This window comes from Trematomus bernacchii, unplaced genomic scaffold (genome assembly GCF_902827165.1).
Source record: "Trematomus bernacchii unplaced genomic scaffold, fTreBer1.1, whole genome shotgun sequence".
Classification (NCBI taxonomy): Eukaryota; Metazoa; Chordata; class Actinopteri; order Perciformes; family Nototheniidae; genus Trematomus; species Trematomus bernacchii.
Window position 1 is genome coordinate 19,358,340 of NW_022988050.1, and position 26,402 is coordinate 19,384,741.

Sequence of the window (26,402 nt, forward strand, 5' to 3'; positions counted from 1 at the left end):
TCGGGCTGTGTCCGGCCGGGCTCCGTGGCAAGCCCGGCCACCAGACGCTCGCCGACGAGTCCTCCGTCTGGGCCTGGCTCCAGAAGGGGACCCCGGGCTTCCTCCGGGCCGGGTATCCTCACTTCGTGTGTCTTCTTTCATGAGGTCTTTTGAACCAATCTTAGTCTAGCCCACACACCCGCCACTCTTTGATTATATTTTTACTGTAACCAGTCTACTGCTGTAGTTCTGGTCTGAAGGATATCATTCAAATTCTAAAATATAATTTCAAATTGGCTTGCAATCAGTTTAAATCCCAGGCCCCACCAACAGTCCAACACACAATAGTTAAGGGATTCAAAATAGTGCAATAAAAAAAAGTGCAAGTCATAAAATGCAAGTAAAATGTAGGTCATACAGTAAGTAAATTCTGTACATGTAAGATCAAATTGACTACATTCATCTTCTACATTTATCCAACCTGCAGAATTGGTAGGGGGTGGTCAGGGTGAATGATGGGTCTGCAAAGCCTCAGACAAGATTTGCAGCAACATTTTAACAGTTGCAAGATTTGTCCATTAACTAAATGAACTTCTAAAATCCATTAACTTTCTATGTTGAAATCTGTCATAGTGAACTGTAACACTTCCTGTAGACCTTTCATACTAAGGAATCCCAGAAAAAGAAAATGTTTTCCCCCTGAATTGTAAGAAATGTGTAAAATCCACAGAAACAGTGAGTTACTTTTGCGAGTTCAAATAAAAATTGTTACTAAAAAGCCCTACTTCCTAAAAGGAAAAGAGGAAATCTGTAATAAAGGCTTTATGTCAGGTTAAAAAGACAGACACACACACACACACACACACACACACACACACACACACACACACACACACACACACGCACACACTACGATACTCTGGGTCCAAGGGGTGATCACCAATGAGAGCGGAGGTCAGACTTCCTCTAATGTTTTCTGATCATAGATGGATAATGGCCTAGGCCTATTTGAGGTGTGTGTGTGTCACAGAAAGAGGTGTGTATGTGCGTGCATACATACGTTCATGTGTGTGTTTTTTGGTGACTGAGTAAAATAGACTGCATGGGCATGAAGGACAATGAGGGAAATGTAATACTGATTGATTGACTGTGTCCTAGACTGAGTATATGCAAAGCAGGACGAGTGTGTGTGTGTGTGTGTGTGTGTGTGTGTGTGTGTGTGTGTGTGTGTGTGTGTGTGTGTGTGTGTGTGTGTGTGTGTGTGTGTGTGTGTGTGTGTGTGTGTGTGTGTGTGTGTGTGTGTGTGTGTGTGTGTGTGTGTGTGTGTGTGTGTGTGTGTGTGTGTTTGCGTGCGTGTCGGTGTGTGTGCGTTTGGCAGCGGCGCTCTCCAGAACACAACAAATAAGATTAAAATGCAAAATGCAGGCAGGAAAGTAACAAGGCAAGCGGCTCGGGCCTTTTTAACATATGCGGAAAAATTTGCAAGTTGGAAGGGCGACCTCACATCGACTCTGGGCTCCGTCATATTGGAGCAGCATGATTGGTCCAAGGCCGGCCAAGATCACTGACAGCTACTGACCCTGCCTTTTCAAACTGAAGCTGTAAAAGCAACTGGGATTTGCTGATGTGTAAATACAGTGGTTTCACTGTATTTGTAATGTAACCACATTGAAGATAAATGAAGATAAACCCCTGGAAGTAATTCACAAAAGCATGAAACAAGAACATTATTTAAAAACAAATGCACATTGTTTTTGGCCTCATACAATATGTATATATTAATACTTGAATGGAATCTGTTTGCCCATGAACAGTCACAGTAGCATTTATGAAATCTGTAAATGCTAGGATAGACTTGTAATCAATGAAATACAATATATCGATAATTGGTCACACCATAAGGCTGTTTTGAATAACAGGTTGTTAATAGTACAAAAGCAGCAGATCACAAGTACAGCTAAAGTTTCTGATATATCCAAAATACATATGTATTTATTTATTGAGTAAAATTAATCAGATTTGGCATTTGCAGTCACTTCAACTACACATGACAGTGTGATCTTTACGGGAAAATATTTCTGTAAAATTGCTTCTCTATTCTAAATGAAGGTCAACGTTTCACTTTTTCCAGTGTATATAGTTCAGGAAAGAGTCCTAAAACTGAGAAGTGAGTTTGCATTTTAACTCTTCAAGTTTCCTCTACTACTAAATCCATAAAAAAACATTGTGTTATATTGCTGTCCTGGATTTGAAGTGTGAAGGCCAGCTTAAAAATTCATCACATATTACTCAAATACTAACTTTTCCAAATAACACAATTCATGACTAGACTTTGGTTCTTGTTGTAAGTGGTTATGGCTAACATAACAGCTAATTACCATACACACATGCAGCCTTGGGGTGTAGTGTTTCCTGTGTGTGTGAGTGGATGTTGTTGTGTGTTTGTTGGTTTTAAGGGCCTGCTGCTGTCAGACGGAGGCCCGGCTGTGATTCATTGGTTATTACAGCAGCGCTGTAGCATGCACAAGCCATAGCTCAGCATCCGATTGCATTCATATACGTCACAACACACACATACACATGTCCTCATGCTCACTCATATGCATACACACACACACATTGAGCCTGCTGGCACACACACACACACACACACACACACACACACACACACACACACACACACACACACACACACACACACACACAGAGAGAGGAATTATTGTCTGATATAAAGGAAGAGAGGGGAGGTGGGGGCAACTTGGGGAAATTGATCTTTGGCTCAGAATATATCACCAATGGACTGCGTGGCATATTAATGCTGTCTGACTGGTTAGAGCAGGAAGGAGCAGACACAGCAGAGGGCAGGGGATCTCCATCACAAACACAGAGAGACGGGGGGGGGGGGAGATGGATGGAGAGCAGAGGCAGACGGAGCGGTTCTGTCCCTGAGCACTTACAGTGGAGCATGTTGTGTTTCTCTCTCCTGCCGCAGACAGGGAGGGCACTCATCCATAACGGAGCCTCTCAGAGGTGTGGAGGTGCTGGGAGGTGGGGCAGTACATTTGGAGTTTAACAGGACTCCTTTAAGGCATCTGTTTGAGTTCACAGCCCACAGGTTTCACTGGAATACACTCTATACTGCCCTTATTGTCTGCTATGATTGAGTATATATTTCTTGACTGTATGGTCAGATGCTTTAATTCATTTTGACCGTCGAGCGGTTTCAACAGCTAGCTAGTTATCAATAGAGTATGTGGACAGACATTGATGCTAATCCATAGCATGCATTTTCCAGTTTAGCTTTAAATGATGTATAAATGCATAGTATTGATGTGATCTGTTTGAACTCCTGATCGCTTGTATGGTGAAGTTGTGAACTTCACCATACTAAATGAAGAGGTTAATGGACAGTGAAGTGGATTAGGGATACCATAGTTACATGTTGGTAAGAAGCTAAACTAAGGTTAAAGGTCACATCATGGTAAATGCATGAAAATAACTGAATCTGTTTTACAAAACCAATTTGGGCTCATCCTATGAGCACAGAAAATAACTCTGAACACTTTTAATATAGTTATGAATTTTACACATTCACAGTTAACACTTAACACACTTGGCATGATTGTAACAAGATATTAATATCAGGCACATACATTGAAAAATGTCTTCATGCGACCTCTGTCCATGTCCATGTTAGATTATGAATTTTAGCAGGAGAAAATGAGGAGAATGGTTTTTCAGAATGTTTAACATCAAATCTAGCAGTTGAGTGTTTAAGCAGACTGCAGACGGTTAAAATACATTATTATTATTATTATTTTATTCAATAAATAGGAAGTCAATCAGGTGTTACATTTTGGGTATATGTTCTATTAAAGGGCCCATGTCATGGCCATTTCCACTGATCATAATTACATTGTTGAGGTATACTAAAATAGATTTATACTGTGCAATTTTCCAAACTCACATTGGTTTCGCATACAGCATCTCTGTCAAGCATGTGTATTCAGCAGTATTCACTTTCTCCACTAAACGACTCGTTGGAGCTCTTGCCCCCCCCTCCCTGTGAGCCTAGTGTGCTCCGATTGGTCAGCTCGGCCACTCTGTTCTGATTAGTCAACCACCAGAGAGGCTCCGCCCATGTCTAACAGTGCTTTTTTCGGCTCGCTCTCGGAACATCAGTCTTATAATGGCGTCGGTACAGCCGTATATTTTATACGCTAACTAACCGAACTGTACCTACAACTGTTGTTATAGAAGAGTAAGTTATTTTTACCTGTAATAAACTACTACTGTTTGATGAGAAATCAAATCATGGTTTGCTATATATGAATGATATGTTATAGGAGCAAATCATTCAGGGAAGAAAGGATAGGCCTACTAAGTATTTCCATCAAACTTTATTTTTAGAAATGTACAAAATGAACATAAATATACATATATACACGGTATATCATCCATTCCTCCCCGTTGTCGGCATCTTGCCTATCGCAGCCGGGGCTTTTTAGGACGAGGCCTCAGTGTGGTAGTCCCGTCCCCGTCATGTATTTTCCGCCAGGATCTGGCTGACATCAGGCCGTACCCGGAACTAAATGGAAGAATCAAATGGGCAGTGACGTATCTCCAACGAGGCGTTTTGGGGAGGTATTTTCTGTGTTAGAGTTTTACTCGCTACAGGGTGTACTTTGAGGGTTTTGACTCTGCAGACCGTTTACATTCATAAAAACCTTCATAACACACAAGGGGACGGGTAATAACCGGAAAAGCATGACATGGGCCCTTTAAAAGTATTTTTTCTATTTCTATTTTATCATTTATCTTGAATTATACTAAAGAGGGACTTGCTTGATTTAAAATCATGCGTGTGTGTGTGTGTGTGTGTGTGTGTGTGTGTGTGTGTGTGTGTGTGTGTGTGTGTGTGTGTGTGTGTGTGTGTGTGTGTGTGTGTGTGTGTGTGTGTGTGTGTGTGTGTGTGTGTGTGTGTGTGTGTGTGTGTGTGTGTGTGTGTGTGTGTGTGTGTGTGTGTGTGTGTCTAGGCCTTGCTCCCCTGTTGACTGAAGGTTGAACAGGGACCTTCAGCTGAACCAGCTCACATCCCATCATCATGCCACCCCGTGTCTGCAGGGGTGCTCCTGGTGTGTGTTCGTGTGTGTGTGTGTGTGTGTGTGTGTGTGTGTGTGTGTGTGTGTGGTGTGTGTGTGTGTGTGTGTGTGTGTGTGTGTGTGTGTGTGTGTGTGTGTGTGTGTGTGTGTGTGTGTGTGTGTGTGTGTGTGTGTGTGTGTGTGTGTGTGTGTGTGTGTGTGTGTGATGAAGGATGGCCTCAGGCTGAATCTGCCTCTCCAAACAATAAGGCCATCTGCTTTGTGTCCCTGCTGCCAAACTCTGAGCCGACCTCCACCTGCTCTCTGTTCCTCTTTACTGCCAGCTCACCTCCTTATCCCCCCCCCCTCCATCATTCCTAGTCCTGTATCCTTCTTTATATGTTCCTATATCATGTTAAGTTGTTCTTGTCTGAAGATAGCACATTCAAATTTGCAATACGAAATGTGATTGAGCGTTTTAATGAAAACTAGACTTGTTCTGATCATTAAAGAACTTTTCTTCATGATATAGAAACACAATCAATCTTTCCATTTGTAATTCTTGTCGTGTCAAAATGATCTTCCAGGTTATTATATTTGATGTAAAGTGGTGTGTGAGCTACATTATTGATTAAACTAAGACCATTACATTTTTTAAAAGACTTTGAGTCCTCCAACATTTACCTGCAAGGCACAAGAGTGGGAACATGCTTTCTATGTGTTATCTAAAAAGACATAGGAAAAGGTTTCTACACATAGTAACTGTTTAGAGTGAGTGATCAGCAATTCTTCTGAAAAATATATTTGATTTTAGAGTGACTGCACATTAAAATTCAATGTTATGTCTAAAACTGCTATTTAATCAAACGCATTGTCCCCAGGCATTATAATTAAACTGTGATCCGGGACAGTTTCACTCCAAACCATGCAGCATTCCCTTAGTGCGTATCAGACCACAAACACAGAGGGAGGAAGTGTGATCTATAATAATCACTAGTGTGTGTTGCCCTTTAGAAAGATATACATTTCAGGGACAGATCTTGTCTTCTTTTCTTTTATACATTTCATTGAAAATAGTGATCTGGAACCTTCCAAAACCACTCCAGACGCACCCTTTTAAAAAAAAAATACTTATCTACTTTTACTTGGAATTAACAACCTTTGAAATTTGAAAACTTCACATTTCTACATGAACTTAAGTAGAGGATTTCAGTCCTTCTTCCACCTCTGACGGCCATATTCTTTACATTTTGTGTGACTTTATGCATGAAAATGATGTAACTTAGTATAAAAAGTAACACATTGTGTGTGTTATGTGTGTCCCTCAGTGACAGGGTTCCCGTACCCCAGCACAGGAGCAGCTGTGGCCTACAGAGGTGCCCATTTGAGAGGGAGGGGTCGCGCCGTCTACAACACATTCCGTGCTGCACCCCCTCCTCCACCCATCCCTGCCTATGGAGCGTGAGTGACTGCTCACACACACACACACACACACACACACACACACACACACACACACACACACACACACACACACACACACACACACACAGTAACAGAAGAATGGTGAGAGGGAAAACAAAAAGGCTGCCTTCTAATAGAGCGGTAAATTGCTGTTTGATTCTAGAATGGCCAAATTTGTCTCTCTTTTTTCTAATGTGTCATTTTTTATTCGGCTGTGAATGGACTGCTGTGACCTGCTCGGCACACTCCAGTGGGCCCGCTGCAGGGGGGGCGAGAGACCTAGTGAAATGAGAGGGTCAGACATGAAGAGAGAGAAAGAGAATAAAGGAGCGTGCTGCGTTAGAAAGAATACGATGAGATGAAGAGGGGGAGGAAAGGCAGGAGGGTGAGGGAAGAGTAATGAATGAATGGTGCTGTTTGACCACATGGAGCTACTGAATTAGTCATTAATTGTGCTGATAATACATTTATTTTTTTATTTTATTCAGCTGTTTGTATTTTAAACTAAATCAAATGTTTCTTTAGGGTTAATGTTAGTGGTTAAGGGTAATTCATTGATTACAAAATGACTGGAAGTGCGTTGTGCTGCTTGGTTTCAATGTGATCTAGCTTCAAACTGAGCGATATGTAGATTGGTAGTTTCCGTCTAGAAGACGTAGTCAAAAACAAACTTCTCATACCGTTTCTATATTGATGTCTCCGGTATTTTTCTGAAAAGTAGAAATATTGCAAACTCAAAGCGCTCAAAGCGTGCACAAAAAAATGGCAGATTGCTCAGAAAAACGACGTTGAGTGCAGCGCTCCTTACTTCAATGCCTTACATTTGACATCTTCTGTCCACAGTATGGTCTACCAGGATGGCTTTTATGGTGCAGAAATATATGTAAGTAAAACAATTTTATAAGCATTTTTATTCATTCTTCACAAAGTTATTCACTATAACAAAACTGTTTGGTACTGAGTGTCCACATATGCTTTACCTTGTCGTATGTGCGCCTTCACTTTGGTGGATCTCATGCTTCTGATTCAAGGTGGTATTGAATCTGTTGTCTATCCTCAGGGCGGGTATGCAGCGTACAGATATGCCCAGCCAGCTGGTACTGCTGCAGCTGCGTACAGTGACAGGTATGTTGGCTGTTTACTTCTGAGTGTCACTAAGAAGTACTCTGTTTACATCTTCATAATTGTGACTAGTTGCATTTCAACATTACTTTTGAGGGTATCCCTTACCTCAGCTGCCTCAAAACCCTACCAGGAATGTATTGATCGGTGGATGGTCAGTTTAAAAACCTTCTCACGCACTAAAAGAAGGGAAACCCGACATTGAATGTTGTGACGTCTTGTAGAGAAACAACAGAGACTGAAAACTGTAAATGTTGTGTGTTAATAGCAGCAGTAGCTTCTTTAGATGTAATCTCTTTTTGAATGCAGTTTGATCTAATAGAAGCAGGTATAACACATATAATAGTCTGGTGCCAGAATGAGTCCTCAAACCCTCAAAGTTAGCATTTCCTTCTTTCAGTTCCCTTGACTTAAAGTCAACAGTTTTTTGAACATGTTTTTGGTTAAATTACTAAAATAAGGTCCGTGGTTAACACAAGCTTAAGAGATGTTTGTGTTATACATATATATATATATATATATATATATATATATATATATATATATATATTAGGGCTGTCAAGTTAACGCGTTAATAACGCGTTAACGCAAAAAAAAAATTAACGCCACTAATTATTTTAACGCGATTAACGCATGTGTATTTTTTGTCCTCGGCCGCCGTAGTTTCAGAGCGCATCGAGTTTAAAATACCATCGACAAGCTGATGCTGACAGCCCCGCTCCTGCCGCCCGCTTGTGGCAGACCACACTTCCACGCTCACTGGCAGGCCCGGACTGGCCATCGGGAGGACCGGGAGGGAGTGTGTATGTGTGGCGCGACTCGCGCGAGCGAGGCACACCTTACGTGTTGTTGTTAGCATCTGGTGCTAGCTAGCTGCGCTAACGGATATAAGGAGCTGTTTCAATGACATTTCGCCGACAACTGCGCCGAGCACTTGACTTTATGCAGGTAGCCAGACAGTGGGACATTGTACGAAAAGTCAGCGCAACATTATTGCAGCGTCCAGGCAGCTCCCATTCGAGCATATATGCCTTGAGCTGCACACAGCTCAACGATCCATCACAGTGTCTCCACACACACACACACACACACACACACACACACACACACACACACACACACACACACACACACACACACACACACTGTATTGTATGAGAGAGGTTCCAGGTTGAATTGAGGCGAATATTTGTAATGTTCAGGTTGTTGTGTTTAATATTCATGAGAATATTTGTCATTGTTCAAATGATAATAAACAAACATATAAAGCATATTTGTCCACTCATATGTTGATAAGAGTATTAAAAACTTGAAAGATATCCCTCTAAGGTACATTTAGAACAGATAAAAAATGTGCGATTAATTTGCGATTAATCGCGATTAACTATGGACTATCATGCGATTAATCGCGATTAAATATTTTAATCGACTGACAGCCCTAATATATATATATATATACAACATAATAACAATACATCAGTGAATACCCCACTGGTGAACATCTTTTTTTCTTCTGCCGTTTTGAAAGAATTGTATCCTATTTTGGAGAAGGTACTCTCCCAACATGACACATGACGAACCATGAGTGACATAACTGTACGGAGAATTGCCAAACTGGCCATTGCAGCAGCGGCAACAAATAATTCAAAAACACTGTTAGCCGTGTAAACAGCACACAGCACAAAGAAAAGTGAAGGAAAGCACGGAGAAAGGGCCCACAGTGAAGTCCAGGAGTTCACTTTGTTATGATCCCAAATCCACTGAGCCAAAGAACAAGTGAGAGCTGCTGCAGCTAATGCAAGCTCAAAAACAACCATAGTGGTTCTTTTGGGTGCTCCCCAGTCGGCAGATAGGGAGTACCCATGACAGATTGGTCATATAAACGCCTATTTCCAATCTGTACATTACATGTCAACAAGCTGATGTTTTTCAATACACCACAGCACCACAGACATGCCCACCAGAGAAATTAGGGTTAGGTTAGGTATCTTGACCACGGACATGTTGACTTCAGTGGCTTGAACCACTGACCCTCTAATTGGTAGATGCCCATTTACCTCCTGAGCCACAGCCGCCTGTAAACAGCCCAATAACCTCCACAGAGACTCACCTGTAGAATAGTACTTGTAAACAGAACGGGAAACTTGATCCACTCCATCTTTGGATTATCATTCCCCTCAGAGCTAAATGTTTCTCCCTCACCTCTGATCGCTTACAGAGCCTGTAAGGATGACTTTGCAAAGTGTAACATTTACAGAGAAGACATAAGCTGCAATTTACACTACTTTTATGTATTTTGTATGTATGCATTTTATAAATGAACAAGGCAGGGGGATAACTTCTTCCTTAATAGTTCACACTTGAATGTGTATGCTGGTGTGTCAGTTCAATGTCAAATCATTTCTACATCTTGACAAGTTGTTTGGATCATAAAGTGAAATACTACATTGTTCGGTTTCAGATAACAGTGACTTAATATTTATGTAGATACACTGCGATATGTAAGTTGTAATGATAAACCGAGGCATTGAAATGGCACAGATCTTTCTTAAGAAATGTCAGGTTTTTTATAATGTTTTGTAAAAAGATAGTTCATTAAATGTGAACATTTTCAGAATGTACTTTTTTGCACTAAAAGAAAGGGAACAACTTGGAATTGTTGTTATTTATATGTTATTATGCTATGATTGTAATGGTCCTGCCCTCCTGAGATCAGATTTGGCTGTATGTGGCCCCTGAGCTAAACTGAGTTTGAGAACCCTGTTCTAGTGTGTTTGCCATCTAGATGTGTGTGTATGCTTGGAGAGCTAATCTTAGGGAGATTGAGCATGTCAGACCTGATAAGAAACAGCCACAGCGGTAGCCTGTAGGCCTCCGACAATGTAAGATTTATCAGAGGCAAGGAGCAAGCGATGTGCTCGGGAGGATTATGAACGCAGCGGAGAAGAGGTGAGAGGGCACGTCTCTCAACAAGACCTATTTAATTCCCTTTCTTTCCTCCTCTCACACATTCCCTCCTTCTCACTCTTACCGTTATTCATACTCTCGTTGTGGCTGATGTTTAGAATAACTCTCCCCGCTGTGTCTCTCTCATTCTTTTTTTTATAAGCCCTCCTGATTTAAAGGGAAGCCCAGGCAGAGAGGTGGAGTTCAGAGCAGAGGGGGCAGAGGCTGGTGGAGGTGGAGGAGTTATATTTATTGGGGGATAAGAGAGGTTTTGTAGGGAGTGCAGGGGCTTTGTGAAAGACTTTGCCTCTAGACTGTCCCTTTAGACACACACAGGCTACCACTGTCTACATTTAAAGGTACGAGTAAGCAAAAAAGGCAACCAGGACTGATTATTATTATTATTATTTTCAATCAAAAATACGAAATACTATTCCAGGGACTGTGAAACAAGAACTGCTTTTACCTTTTGACTTTTCATGGTATGGATAAAATCCTAGAAATTGAAACTGAAACCCTTAAATAAAAGTGTCTCCATGGGTGTGGGTGTTAAAGGTCAATGCTAATGATATTTGTTCACACCAGGAAGAAGTGATCGTGCTAAAGTTGGCTAGCATAGTGGTTTGACAGTTGCACCATATACAAATGAAATAAATACATGTATATAAGCATAAGTTTAAGTTTAAAAATTGCAATAAAGCTCCTTGTAGCCACAGGGACAAAGCGTCTGAGGCTCAGGAATGAGGCAGGAGGTTTTCCACAGCAAAGGGACCCTCACATGCTGAAGTAATGGTGAAGCATCGATGCAATCCTTGTCGAGCCAAACACTCCTGAAGCCATCAAAAGAAATGTAGCTGATGGAAACGTTGTCGGAACAATCCGGAAGCCATTGATGGATACGTTGTTGTCAGATATATCCTGGATTCAGCCATGTTTCCATAAACCAAATAAACTACATTCCAGATATTTCGTCTGAGCTAACCCCGTTAGCTTCTCCATTATTAGCTTACGTTGCCCATGATGACAGGGCGAAGACACCGAATATATCTCCTTTTCTCGATACATTTGGTCCCAGCTAGGCCTGTCACGATAATTAATTTTGTTGGACGATAAATGTTCCTGGAAATTATTGCGATAAACGATAATATTGTCGGCACTGTTGGATGACCATTTTAGACCACTGACATGATGATAATATATAATAATAATTCAAGTACATCCTTTCAAACATAACTTTTTATTGAACATTCAACATGGCAAATGAAATGTGAAATAATGTTAAAATATATAAATGATATATAATAAATAAAACAAATTAATTAAATTATAATAAATTAATTAAATCACACACAACCAAAACAATAAATTAAATAGACTCAGGCTGGAAAACAGAGCTCTCTCTCTCAATCTATCTATCTATATCTATATATATATATATATATAAATAAATAAATAAATATGAGCACACATTGTCTCACAAGAAAAAAAACCTCCTTAAAACAACAGTCAAGTGTACAGTCCACTGTCCATACAAAGACCCAGATGCCTCAACAGGCCATATCCAAATCTGTTTTTCAAAGTTTTCGAGCAAGGAACACCAACATGTTTGCATTGTCGGGCAAATGCATCTTTGATTGTAAACTGTCGGGAAGGTGGGGGCTCTCCATCTCCAGCTGCCGTGTTTGCTACCAGCTGGGAAAACGGAATGGGGTGGTTGTGTTTTAGGTGTAGTTTAAAATGTGTGGTATTGCCTGCTTTTGTCGCTACCTTTTTTAAACAAATGCGACACACCGCCCGGCTCATTCAAGTCCGTAGGTTCGCCTCGTTGATTTGGCTTAAATCCAAAATACTGCCACACCGGAGAATCGAGATGTGTAGTTAGGTTTTGTAACCAATTCCATTTCACTTTAAATTCCCCGTGACTATGTCACACGTTGTCTCCCGCTTGTCGCTATATTATTAATTTGGCTGCTACGCTGCTGCACGTGCACACGGAGTGTCCTGACCTGGCTGTGTGTCAGCCCCGCCCCTCACAGCGCGCGTGGCCGGTAGCCACAGCGCGCCTGGCAGCCACAGCGCTCCTAGCTAAAATGCTGGTCACATCCTTATGTAAACGGCAATTTATCGAGCTCAGAAAAGTTATCGAGTCCATTTGTATTTATCGTACAATAGTCAATTTAACGATTATCGCGACAGGCCTAGTCCCAGCTTTCCTCTTCGTCTCTTTGGTTTATCCCTGATTTCAGTGTGGATAGCCGATGTTCCGACCACCATGCTAGCCACCTTTAGCACAATCGCTACAAATCGCTACAAAGCAACACATAGTACTAGCTTTGAACACTCACACCCATGGAGACAGTATTCTTTTAGGGTTTCAATTTCTAGGATTTTATCCATACTTTGAAAAGTCAAACGTAATAGCAGTTCTTGTTTCACAGTCCCTGAATATGTCATTGTTCTATGACTTCTAAGCAGCTTTATGGACATGTGTTTGTGTTTATTTAGGGAAATATGTTGTACTATTTCCACAGAAAGAGTGAGTTGCACTGATTGAACAGATTGAACCTAGACTAATCCAGAAATGATAGCAACTGATCATTGATGGAAATATATTTTGCAGCCGTTAACTTCCTTCCTTCCTCCTTCCATTTACGCCCAGCTTCCATCCTTCCCTTGGTTCTTCCTCTGTAACACATGGTGGTGCATCCCCGCAGCCTCTTATCTTTGCCCTCCAGACCTACGTTGGCTTCCCTTTTTCTTTTAGAGGAGAATAAACAAACCAGACAGAAATAGAGGAATATAAATAAAGCAGTCTGGTGGCATCAGAGAAGGAGGGATGGAGAGTTGGAATGAGAAAAAGAGAGGGACGTGGAGGATTAGTTCCAAGCCAGTGCTGGTGAAAAGACTGGAAATAAGCCCCAAGAGACAAAAAGAGAGACAAATGCAGAGATGGCAGTTAGAGGGGAGGAAGAGGTGAAGAAGAAGATGGCACAAGGGGAAAAGGTGTGGGACACCAACAGAGAGAAGAACTGGCTCTCACCATAATGATGTTCTTCTTTTTTTGTCCCCTACCTTTCCCTTCAAAAATATTTCCGTCTTCACAAACCCATATATGTTTCCCCGATCCCAAAGGATGATTTTTCTAATTTTTCTCCTTGTTAATAATCGTATTGCTCCCCCCGCTCAGCCATCTATCTGCCCAATTCTTTTTTCTTATCTTTCTCTTTTTCTTATTCGGGCTGATGTTACTTTTATCGCAATCCCTCCCCATCATCTGGAAGATAAAACACTTGTCCCCTTTTTCTCATAAATTGAAACGGGTAAAACAAATCATTGCAATCACACACTCTCACCTTTACAACGTACATTTATAGGGAGACATCGATTGCATTTTCATCCAATAGGCCTGTTCTTAGCGTGAGTGAGAGGAGGAAATGATTATAGATCTCTCCTCCGGACCCCAGTTAAAATCGACGACCTAATACCTTATGTGTCTCATGCATACTCATTGTGGCCGGTTGGCACTCCCTATCCATTATCAGGCCTATTCCATCAAAGCCAACATGCACAAGGTTTATGTCTGGTGGTTGGAGTTGGGGAAAGGGGAAACAATTAACAGAGTATTTCCCAACTGATTAAATTCTCCTTTGATTTGTACTGGTTCAAATAATCTATATAGTTTTATGTTTGGGGCATAAGTCAAAATGTCACTCTGATCATAAATCTGCTGCTCTAACTAACTCCATAGCTGCCAAGCTGTCTGTATCTGTTGGGAGTTATTCACATAATTAAATAAAGTTAGGAATAACATTTAGATCTAAATTTAAAGGGGTATGTAGTGTCTCTCCTGGGGCATGTCTCCATGCTTTCATGTTCAAAAAGATCTTTATTTTTCTCATACTGCCTGTGCTGCAGCACCTCTTTTCACCCTCTGTCTGAAACCAGAGCCCAGTCTGCTCTGATTGGTTAGCTGGCCGGCTCTGTTGTGATTGGTCAACAGCTTAGAGATGTCCCACCCCTTAGCCTATCATGTTCAATGTATTGGAGCGCTAGCCAATAGAAGTGCATAGTGATGTCACCATGTTACAGAAGTAAACAAAGGAGTCCAATGGAGGCGTTTCAAGCAGGGGGGGGGAGACTCAGGGATGTTAGCCTAGCAGATCATTTACATGCACAAAAACCTAAAGAACACACTACAGGAAAAGAAAACCCCAAAAGCATAATAGGGCCTCTTTCAAGTTTTAAAATACAATTAAAACTAATTGTGTTTTGAATGTAAACCCTCCACCTGGAACCATACTTAGAACTGTATCACCACATATCATTGGTGTTGGATGCATTGATCTATTACCTTTATACATTTGTTTTAACGATTCCTTGGTGCACCATTCTTTATACAAATACCGTATGTAAGATTTGTATGAGAAGTCTGCTGTTTGCTGCTGTGGTTACCTTAAGGATACTTAAAGGTTACAAGAAACCTACAAGATGTAAAGATAGCAGGAGAGTCAGGGGTGCTGTAGGAGCCCACAACCCAAATCTGCCCAACGGCCCTCTTTCAAGCTGATCCACCCATGCCTTCATATTGTAGCAAATGGACTTTGAGACAAGACATTGGGGCAAAGGTTTTGTTTGTGTGTGTTGTTGCACAGTTTCTAACATGTTGCCCCTTTCTGAGTGAGTTATTCGACTCAAACATTATGCAATTCCCATACAGACAATGATGTTTGAAATATATCCGTGAATGGTGATTATTTACATTTGTCTGTCAAACATCACAAAGTGTATAACTAATTCTCATGGTGAACCCTTTTTCTGCATGTTTTCTTCTTTGTAGTTATGGCAGAGTCTATGCAACAGCAGACCCATATCACCATACGATTGGTCCTGCAGCTACCTACAGTGTGGGGACTATGGTGAGTGTTTCCTGTTTCTTAGCCGCTGACTGTCCGACTAATGTGCAATACTGAATGTGGTGTGATGAACTGGAGCTTTGTCAGCATCCAGTACCTTGCAAATGGATGTTTAACTTTACAGGAGACACATTTTACATGAAAATAAAAATGTTCTGGTCCATATATGTGAGCTACTGAACTAAATGAACTGCTAATTGTAAATTAATAACTTAAATCAGATCATCTGCTGACGCTATTATATTGTATAGGTTTTTTGTACGCTTTGTTTTTCCTATGTGTTGTGTCTCCTCTGAGAGACCCATTTTAATAATGTTTAATGTGAATCTTTGCCACTTCAGTGAATGAAAAAGGGGATATTGCCTTATTCTCAAACTCCCCATCCAATTGTATTGGCTGTAAGCTACTTGCTTGAAATCCAATTGAGACTGAGAGTTCCTCCCAAAACAGAAACAAAAAACAGTCTCTTCAAATTTTGCAAAGGGAGATGGTTGAATAGTTAATGTTTGTTTTTAGCTAGCTTTGCAGCTAACATCAAAGATGAAAACTGAAAGTACAATTTGTTTTATTTCGTGGGTGTGGGTAGGGATTTCCTCCAAAGATTAACGACCATCCAGTAAATGCTTCGACGTGCCACGGGAGATTAAAGTAGGAGAGAGGGATAGATCACAAATGAAGGGAAAGAGAGGGAGAATGAGAGTTCTTGGTAGCAAACCAATTGCATCTGAAGCTGCTGCTTGGTGCAGAATGTTGGACGGATGAGATAAGGGTTGATGCTAAGTGCTGACGTGCTTGTGATGATGGAAGTGGAAAGCCCTACCATGTCCCCCATGTGTAACCGAAACAACCCCCCCCCCCCTTAGAGCAGCTGCTAGCTAAAAGCCTTCATTAATTACGACATTTTTTCCTCTTCATTTACTTAATTAAAACAGTGGCCTCTGCTTTCCTCCTTATTACATTTGATTCTCTTTTCTCTTCAAATGACTCCTCCCTTTTTCACCCTCCTCCTATAGCCAATCTTCTCACTATTAATGTTTTCCTAATATTCAATGTATCTTAAACTTTATGATGGGGCACATTGTGAACTGTAGCCTCAAACAAAACCTTATGAGACCAAATGTGTCAGGTGTAGTTATGATTCTAAGGTAGAATGATGGGTTGGATGAGTAAGCTATTGTTCCCCAAACGTCTTTTGAGGGGAATTTCTTTAATCAAAATGAATCCACACCATCTTGCCTTGTGTGGTTTGGTCTAAAAACCTTCTACATGAAGGGAAACAAGTTGGTACAGTATAGAGTTTCAGATGTATGCAGGATACAATATTATGGGATGGAGTTGCCTGACTCCTGTGGAAATATGTAAGGAAACTGGTTGCAGGCTTTGTGGACAAGGCTGAGTTATAAATACTGGAGTTGGTGTAGGTGTGATGCTACAGATGGGTGTGATTTACCGGAGTGGATTTTTTCATAAAAGGCTATTGTTGATACGAATGAGGTGGCAGGCATTTTTAACACAGTGTTATCAAGGGTCAAGTATCGTACAAATCTACAACAATTACACATCAGAGGATATGTTGTTCTTGATATATCACACATATGTTTCCAATGCAGACTCAGAGTGGGTGGATTTGTCAAACTAATATTTAGCATAATAAACATACATATTTTTAATCAGATCAGCATCCGTTTAACCAAACCAAGTCATTTTGTGCCAATTACCTTGAAACGTTTTTGAGAATGCAGTTTTGTTGAATGGAAACGTCATTCTTAGGAGACAGGGATGGGATAACACACCTGAACCTCTTAAAATCTTTATTTTCTAACTGTCAAATCGACAATACGGCAATGTTATGACAATATTTAACATGAGTATAATGCTAGATATGTGGGGTACTATTTTAATCGTACCTTTTCATCATACCTGGATATTGTGGATTGTAGGATATTTTAGTTTTGCGTATTGGATGTTGTCATTGAATATGATCTGAGGTTGGAAGAATCGTCAAATATGTACGTCCTTATATGGCAAGAGGTTTGGTCTGAACAGAGCCTCAATAGAGAGTGTTCCAGACACAGTTTTATTTACAGTAAAGCCAGGACGGTTTGAATGCAAAGTGTTGAGAGCATTGTTTGTTGTAATTATTTGGTTGTGGATTCACTGGAGAGCTTGTTGTATGGCAAATGTGTGGCAGGCTTAATTCCAAGTAGCAGTTTTAGGGTAGCTAATGTTTCATTCAAACATTATTAGAATGGCAAAAAAGCTGAACGTTTTGCAGACATGCCCTGCAGTACCACTGTCAGAAATGACTACTTTCAAAATCTAGCTTGTAATGTTTCCTGGCCAATGTATTAATTAAACAAAAAACGATTGGAAAAAGGGAGGAACGTTTCTTTGGAGGAAAGAGAGAAGTTAATTTTTAATAATAGTATTACAAAGGTTCTACATTGAATACTGATTGGAGCTTTTTCATCTTTGATGTTGCAGGCTAGCCTTTACAGAGGAGGGTGCAGTCGCTTCACTCCCTACTAGAAAGAGAGAGACACGCCCCATTTGCTCTCCCGCAAAACAGACACTCAAAAAACAGCAACAAATGAAATGACTAAATGATCATCTTCACTCTCTTCATGGAAAAAAAAAAAATGCTTCCAGGTGACAAATGTGACCATGAACTGCAAATCACTCTCAAGTTGCTTCCCTATTTTCAGAGTGTCTCATTGTCATTTATTGATGTAATGTACCTTTTTTTTTTAAAGAAGATTTTGTTACTCTTTTGTTTTGACTTGAATGTATTTGCATTGACATGTCTGTATAGTGTTCAAATAGACAACAAATGTCAATGTAGACAAAATGGGAATTTAAATAGGAACACTGTAGTCTCGCTCCTTCTCACTCTTTGGACCACAACTCTCTTAGGGGTGGCTTTTTGTGCTTGTTTTAATTCCATCCTATTTCCCTACCTTCATTGTTTCAATAACTCATTTCAATAACTCATTTTCCCCATATAGTTTGCCAGCTCAGAGTTCTAGAACCCGGAAGTGTTGAGTACCTCAACATTTTATGTTAGAAATGTAAAGTACAGGTCCCCAGCATGTAGAAACTGCCGAATGCTAACATGCATATGTTAAGCAATTTGCACAATCGGCATAAGTTGCCTTAATTAGCATTAATTAGCATTTTAGCCAATGTGGACAATAGTTAAAAATGGCTTGGCCGATTTGGAACATTTTTGAGAGGTTACTGAGGATGCTTGATGCAATTTTGACATTTTCAGAATCAACATTGGCGGTTTGAACCAGAAAGTGGCCATATTTGTACTGCTGATGGACTGATTTTGATACATTTTGGGTCGATTTGAAAGTTTTAGGGGATCATTTGGATTGGACAGATTGCTTATCTATTTAAAAATAAATTGCCGACAGTAGAGGTAATCAATTTCATTTTGAGCTCTTTATATCCAATGGTCGCAACATTAATGGTAGTCAAAATCAGCCTGATAATGGAAAAGCAGCATCCTCAATAACCCCCAAAACCACTCCGAAATTGTCCAAATCTGCCAAGCCATTTTTTAACTATTGTCCATGTGGGCTGTAACGCTAATTAATGCTAGTTAACTCAACGTATGCTACTTGTGCAAATTGCTCAACATTATGCAAGTTATCATCCGGCAGTTTCAATGTGCTGGGGACCCGTACTGTACATTTCTAACATAAAGCTTTGGGCTACTCAACATTTCTGGGTTCACAGTGATGGCAACTAGAATGATATACAATACAATGTTCAGCAATTCCAGTTTGGACAACACATGGCACATTGGATTTATTAAATAAATGATACAGCCATTCCACCCTTTAGAGAACTGGCTCAATTCTAAGTGAGCCAATAGAGCTGATTTTCAGCCTGAACCAATGGGACTCACACCTAAAGGTGAAACTGCTACCAGGAAGTGATGCATTTTATAACCTAGAAGGTGAGAGGAGGAGCGTGATGTATTACCGAATCTGAATGCATGAGGAAGTGATGTATAGCAGGGTGTGATGCAAGAGCTATGGCAGCCATTTTCAGAATAGGCAGCCGTGTGAGCCCATTGATCGTTGGCATAGTGCCAGAGGCAGGAGGTATCCCATTACTGCTGAAAAGCTTTATAGGAGAAAACGACATTATTTTCTCACTCTCATCACGTCCAGCACATACCAAGCAATAATCCTTTATTTGATCTATACCCATATATGGAGGAATACATACATCGTTTTGACTCCATAGTGAACAGATGGAAGACTATGTGAGAATTTAGTTTTAAAAAGACATCTCAATACCATGATCATAATAATACTACATGTATTGCATGGTGACCATTGGAGTGCAGAACAATATAAAGTATACTAAAGGATGTCGCTAACACGTTTACCAGGCTAACTTGTTAGCCATAACAATTGTCTACACAAACACCCACAAAACAGAGAAACACAATATTATTCATTTGTCATTTGTGTCCACCTCGTGAAAAAAAGTCAGACTTTCCCACTCCTTTTAGCTCTGTTTGGTCTACAATAGGCTGATGACTGAATTGCATTTTGTTTTACCCTATTTGTCCAGTTAGCTACTTTCTTGGCATCAAACCAGCATAGCTAATAATAACTTTTGAACCCAGTGATATCCAACGTTAGCGAAAATCTAAACGTGTCACCCTAATTAAAATTAAAACAATTTGATTCTTGCAATTGAATCAATTTGACCGATTCAATTCAGCAGATTCTGATTCAGATACAATACGTTTTACCATTTTACTATTACTATCACTTTCTCAACATCTATGTTTACCAGATCATGAAATACCTCTGAAAACTAAACACATGTTGAGTATAAAACAGATACATCTTCATCGTCTACTGTTCGATTAGAGGCAAAAGTTAAAGCAAAGATAAGTTATAAGTTATCGGGCGTCTATATCGATATAAGTTTTCTTTTTATATAAATATTAAGTAAGCTTTACACATTTCTTTGGATTTGTTTATTGTTAGCATTGACAGTGGATTACTGTAGGACAGGGGTATTCAACTAAAATTCAATGAGGTTCAGTTAGAGAAAATCTCCCCATGCAAAAGTCCGGAACATCAAAATGTCTTGCTTTATGAATTAGTGTGATATATTGAAGTAGCCTGTAGCTTTATCAACGTCTGCATGTAATCAACTACTGACTGCCAATCAAATAAAAATAAAGAAAGTAACAATTAACATTGAACTATACAGATATATGCAGGTGCTCATTGGTTAGCCTGGAACGATATTTAGTTTTAATTTTGATCCTGGTGGACTGATCATATTGGGCTCTGAGACTGCTTATTTGACCTCAGTTCTGACTTGAGAGGGAATGTTTGGTCAAACACTTTGTGTTTTGTCTCATAGTGGCGTTTTGGCACTTTTAATGAGCGCCACGGTCTCTGAACAAATGAGACACACTGGTTCTGTGCTCCCAGTGGGCAGGATGAACATGAATGAGTCCACTCAGGGTTAAAAGCTCTGTTCTCACTGTCCACTTTCCTCTTCTTGGAGAGCGCCATGTGTAATTATTTGTCTCTCCCTGTCTGCCGCTAACACGCATGTTCACTCTCCTCTCCGCTTCTCTCCCTGTATCGCTAATTATTGTCTTCACTCACTTTCCTCTCCGCTTCTCTCTGCCGCGCTCTCATCTCTTCTTCTGTGTTTCTCTCCCTGTATCGCTCACTCGTCTCTTTCGCCCCCTGTCGGCAGCGGTTAAAATAGAATCGCCCCGTCAAAATTGAAATCCCCTATTAATGTATTGATTATAGGTCCGGGTCCGTATAGGTCGGCGTCTGGGTCCGGATCCGGACCGCGGTCCGCCTGTTACTGAACTATGCTGTAGGAGCTTCACTGGAGGATTCTTATTGTTTTGGTATAGATTGGCCGAAATGGAGACGGGTGTAGATCCAGGAAGGAAACCCTGCTGTATCTCCGTATTAATTCCTCTCTGTCTCAGTCATCTGTCTTTGCTCTGAGGAAACAGACTTGTGATGTTCTCCTTCACCCACACATTCAGGCCATCACTTTGGGTGTAAAGAAAAACAAGGATATATAGATCCCAAAATGCAAGCAATACAAAATATTACAAGCACAAAATAGAGCGTAAATTAAAAATGTTTTGTACAGTTTCAGCTACAGTCTGGAATAGTCGCACGTCACTAAAAACCAAAGTTCATTGTTTTAGTCATTTCAGTACAATCTTAGAAATAGAATACAACAACATCTCCTGCTGTTATTCACATGACACAAAGACAAATCGCTAATGACAGGGTTTTAAGAATGACAAAATAAGATAACAAAGTGTTGGAAGTGTAACTTAAGGCAATATAAAAATGAAATAAGTAGCTTGATAAACACCAAAAAACGCCCATTTCTTGACCAACTGAACACATAGATATTGAGTTATGGATTTTCTGCACTTGGGGCTTGCTTTTCAATCATTAAAACAAATTAGAATGCAAGTCCTTTAGCCCTTTCTCATGCACGGAACACAAGTACGGTGTTCATCTGAATTAGTTAAATGTGTCAAAATTCATGCAAGAGGAAATGATCTTGTATTGAAATTCACAGCTTGCATGTTTCAAATGTAATAGGACAGACCCCAGAGCTGCCCGAGACAAAGTGATGTTAATTCATTTAAATAATTTCAAAGATATGTAAATGTTAGTTTGCTTAACAACCTATTATGTAGTGCCACAATTAACCAGAAAGTCCTACGTTTACCTTTAAAAGCATGAAACATACACGTAAACCAACATTGCGGTATCATTAGATAACTATCAGCAATGTCATTTTTACATCACTCACCAAAGTGTTACTGTTAATGGCAAATAAGACAACGTTTAGAAAAGAATACATGCATTGGTTTTGTCATGTATCCACTTCAGGAATTGACACTTATCCAATGAACACATATGCTAGTCCACAGGGATACAGCTCCTTCAATTTACTGAGAGGAAATGTGGGTATGAATCATTAACTTGAAGCTGATATCAGTCAGATATATTAGCAAAGGAATGGTCTGGTCCCAACATGCACTCCCTGAAATGCTGAGGAGACATATGCTAAGAGCAACCCTCCCTTATTCGCCCAAGCATTCAGCTACCCACCAATCTCACTCGCTCTCACACAGCCACACACACACACACACACACACACACACACACACACTTCCCCACCAGTAAATAGCATCTGGGCCTGCTGTGTCTGATGGGATCGTAAAGAGGGGAGTCAGTAGCGCAGGAAGAAAGGGGGAGTGTGAAGAGAAGAAGCAACCGAGGCAATTTACCCCGCAGATTAGAGATAAGAGAGTTCAGTCAATAAGCACTGATCTCATTTGAAGATATACCAGTCTGACTAGACTCTCTCTCTCTCTCTCTCTCTCTCTCTCTCTCTCTCTCTCTCTCTCTCTCTCTCTCTCTCTCTCTCTCTCTCTCTCCCCCTCACACACTCACACACACACACATGAGCATTCACACTAGTTGGTCTATTGCTATCACTGTTGTGTGTCTGCAGGCTGTCTTTTCTCCGGTTCTCTTGCTGTTTTCCACTAGGATAAGGCCATTGTTACAGTAAATATTTCCCCCTGTCTTACCATAAGTCTTTTTTTGTAATACTATTTCTTAAAACAATCACACTGTACAACTGGCTACTACAAATTACAATTAATGCTAAATTCTTTGTTTATGTTTGCCACAATCCTTCCCTCTTATTGTACGGTACCATCAACTATTACTTACACATCAATGAGCCACACTTCTGCATTGTTCCTTCATTATTATACACAATGTTCATATTGACCAAATCCAATGTAAAAAGAAAAATGTCCTGCTTCCCTGAATATTCACAACAAGATCGCACCAAATCTGGATTATTCCGCCACTGAAAATAGTAGCGAACACATTTTCTATTTCCTTATGTTTTAGTAACATCTGTTAATAAATACTTTAGGAAATTACCAAACCTGGTTGTTCTATTTATGTTTGAGTCACTTTTAGGAAACACATTTACAGAAACAACCAACGCTAGTGCCCCAGAGGTTTAGAGAAGTCACACTGTATTTTGGTTCTGTCTGATTTGAATATATTATGATATATTCATTACTAAAATAATATAAAACACATAATAAAGGTCCTGCGGAAAAGCTTAAAACTTGACCAAGTGTGCTTCATTGTTCATTTTACATTAAAAGCTGGTTCACTCCTATCCACATAACATGTATTCTATAGAGTAGAATGTACTTTCAGCGGTGATGGGATACTGCTTTTCCTCATCATTCATGTAAATAAAGATGTTTTTCTTTGATCCATTGCTCTTCCATGCACTTTGCTATTTTAAATGTATGTTTGTATTAAGGTTCTGAATGTCATTTCCCATTTGTGTATCATAAAAGACGTGTAATAGCATAGTATTTATTGTTGTTATTAGGTTATTACGTAAAGAAGAAGCAAATATATTTCAAAAGAGAAAAAGCATATGATATTATGATTAAGTGTTAGACAACGGCAACATTTTGTATAACAAGAAAAGGCTTTTACACTGTTTTGGTTGAAATCAAAGGTCTTTCTGTGTGTCTGTGGTCACATACTGTGTGAGTCTAATACTGTCTACAGCAATGTTTCCTGAATAACCTCTACATCTCCAGCTTTGGGGCAAGACACTTTATTTCTTTATCTGCTGCCCTTCTGTTTGTTTGATCTTGTTTCAGTTGGGAAAATGGAGAGCACAAATTGAAACGACTGTCAGTCTGTTTCTGGGTTTTATGACATCTCTAAAACACCAAGTCTGTGCTGAGGGATAAAGCAGCCGGCCAAAGAAAAACTATTCAAGTGTGCCATTAATGTGGAACAAAGATAGGGGAGTGAGTGTCAATAAAGTGAGACAGGTTTCTCTTTTCCCTTTATCCTAAAAGCTAACCTCAAATGATTCTATATTATACCCTAGCATGTTCAGCTTATGTTGTCATGATCCACAGAGCAAGAGCTTACTCTTCTCTCTCTGTTGGTTTTCTTACGGGTTTTACAAGGTGTTCACCTGTTCAAGTTTATTAAGGCAGCTACTACTACTACTAATGTCATTAAGATGCAGCTCGTGTCACCATCCAAATACTATATAGTTACATCTATATTTAGCTTTCTCCTTCCTCAACCCTGACATATAAGGGGTGGACAATATGACTTCAAATGCACCTATAAGGACTTCACAGAGAGTTATCAGTCATTAGAACTTTAGCTAGAATTTGAGCTGTAGTATATGCCAGAAGTCTAAAGAACCACGGACCATGCTTCTGCACATACAGAAGATGAACCTGCGTTAGCGTCATTCTGAGAAATGTGATACCTGGACCCTACCCCACATTTCAAACCTTCCTGGAACAACTAATAAGCTAGTTTAGAGCAAAGGACTGTTTCATCTGTAGCTTAGATGCGGTGCTGTGTGTGCTTCTTCTCCTAATGGTATCAATGGTATTTGCTGAAAAATGCAATATATTTCAGTTTGAAACAATCACGCAAAGACTATTTTAAACCAAAATGCAAGAGAAGATAAATGTTGACACTGAATAGTAGAGTGATATACAAAATGTGTTGGTGCCCCGTGCGAGCCCAAACTTGTATTACCAAACTTTAGTTACGTCCATAGTAACATCCACACCAAGTATTTAACTTATGGAACAAATGTAGGCTTTTTATTTGAACCCTAACCAAAATATTTTCGTTAACCTAACTTTAGGGTAATTAAGTTGTCATCATCAGAGGAAGTTGGGTATTAGCTAGCATCACACACACCAAGCTTCACGCAACTGTGAGTCAAATAGCACAGGAAACACAATTCCAGTGTAACCTTTAGTCCAACTTCTGGGTGCTTCAAAGATTTGTAAAGACAGATTCATCTGGCAATGACTATTTTAAGTGGAACACCTGGGGAAGTACCAGGATGGAGGAGAAGATCAGTGTTAGCCCCGAATAGAAGACTGAACTGAGTGATGAAGACAAAAGTCCTTTTTAACATACTTATGTTGCGTCACTTCCGAACAAAAACCACCCCAAGTACGTCATTTACGGAACTGGCTTCAAACTGTTGTAAAGACAGATTACACCCCTCCCTACTACATTTAAAGTTATTTTGTCCACTGCCTTCTATATATTTATGTTCAGTGTTGATTGCTTGTTTGTGATCCATTCAGAGTACCTCTACAGTCAGTTTGGGTTGTAAATGACCGTGGCTCCAGTAGAGAGCCACACACACTTTCCTCTGGGGGATTGTAGGTGACAGAGCCCGAGTCAAAAGACTTATGAACCGGGCAGACGTCTACTATCAAAGGAGCCACAGGGGAGCCAATTTAAAGGCCACATCTTTTTTATAAAGAGGTAGTAGGACTCATCACAGATGTGAGAAGGTACAGATGTGAGAAGAACCGCATCAGCAACGCTGAGCAGTGGTCTTTATGTTTGCTCAATACAAACTCTTTTCTTTTCCTTTGAACCCCCTTTAATGTGCTCTCCTTTTCTTTCCAAGACATGGGTTTACGTGTGTATTGATTTTTAGAGATACAAGTTTTGTATGAAAAAATAACCAAACAAGTTCTAGTCCAAACATGTGCTGTATGTGAATTGCTTTGTTTGTTTTTTGTAAATGATCTGCTAATGTATTTAGTTATTTGATAAGTTGTTAATTCTAGGTATTAACTTAAAAAAGATTCTATGTTTTTCTCTATGTTGATTACTTTCCTTTTCTCTGATATACTCTCATGCTAATATCTGATGAATATGTACTAGGCTGCCTATTTGTGTTGGGCATAAAATACTCTAACTGTTGGCCAGGTATTTACTTCATTCCCTTTATGAGAAGAACATGTATA

General features: G+C 40.0%; 1 protein-coding gene across 1 annotated transcript in view; it reads left to right on the forward strand.

Annotated features, from left to right (window-relative positions):
* LOC117473849 (RNA binding protein fox-1 homolog 3-like) overlaps nucleotides 1-26,402 on the forward strand; it is a 191,617-nt gene that overhangs the window by 162,484 nt on the left and 2,731 nt on the right. Inside the window, exons 9-12 of the mRNA XM_034119777.1 lie at nucleotides 6,389-6,521; nucleotides 7,368-7,407; nucleotides 7,585-7,649; nucleotides 15,430-15,508. Coding sequence (XP_033975668.1) covers nucleotides 6,389-6,521; nucleotides 7,368-7,407; nucleotides 7,585-7,649; nucleotides 15,430-15,508 — 317 coding nt within the window. The remainder of the gene's footprint in view (nucleotides 1-6,388; nucleotides 6,522-7,367; nucleotides 7,408-7,584; nucleotides 7,650-15,429; nucleotides 15,509-26,402) is intronic.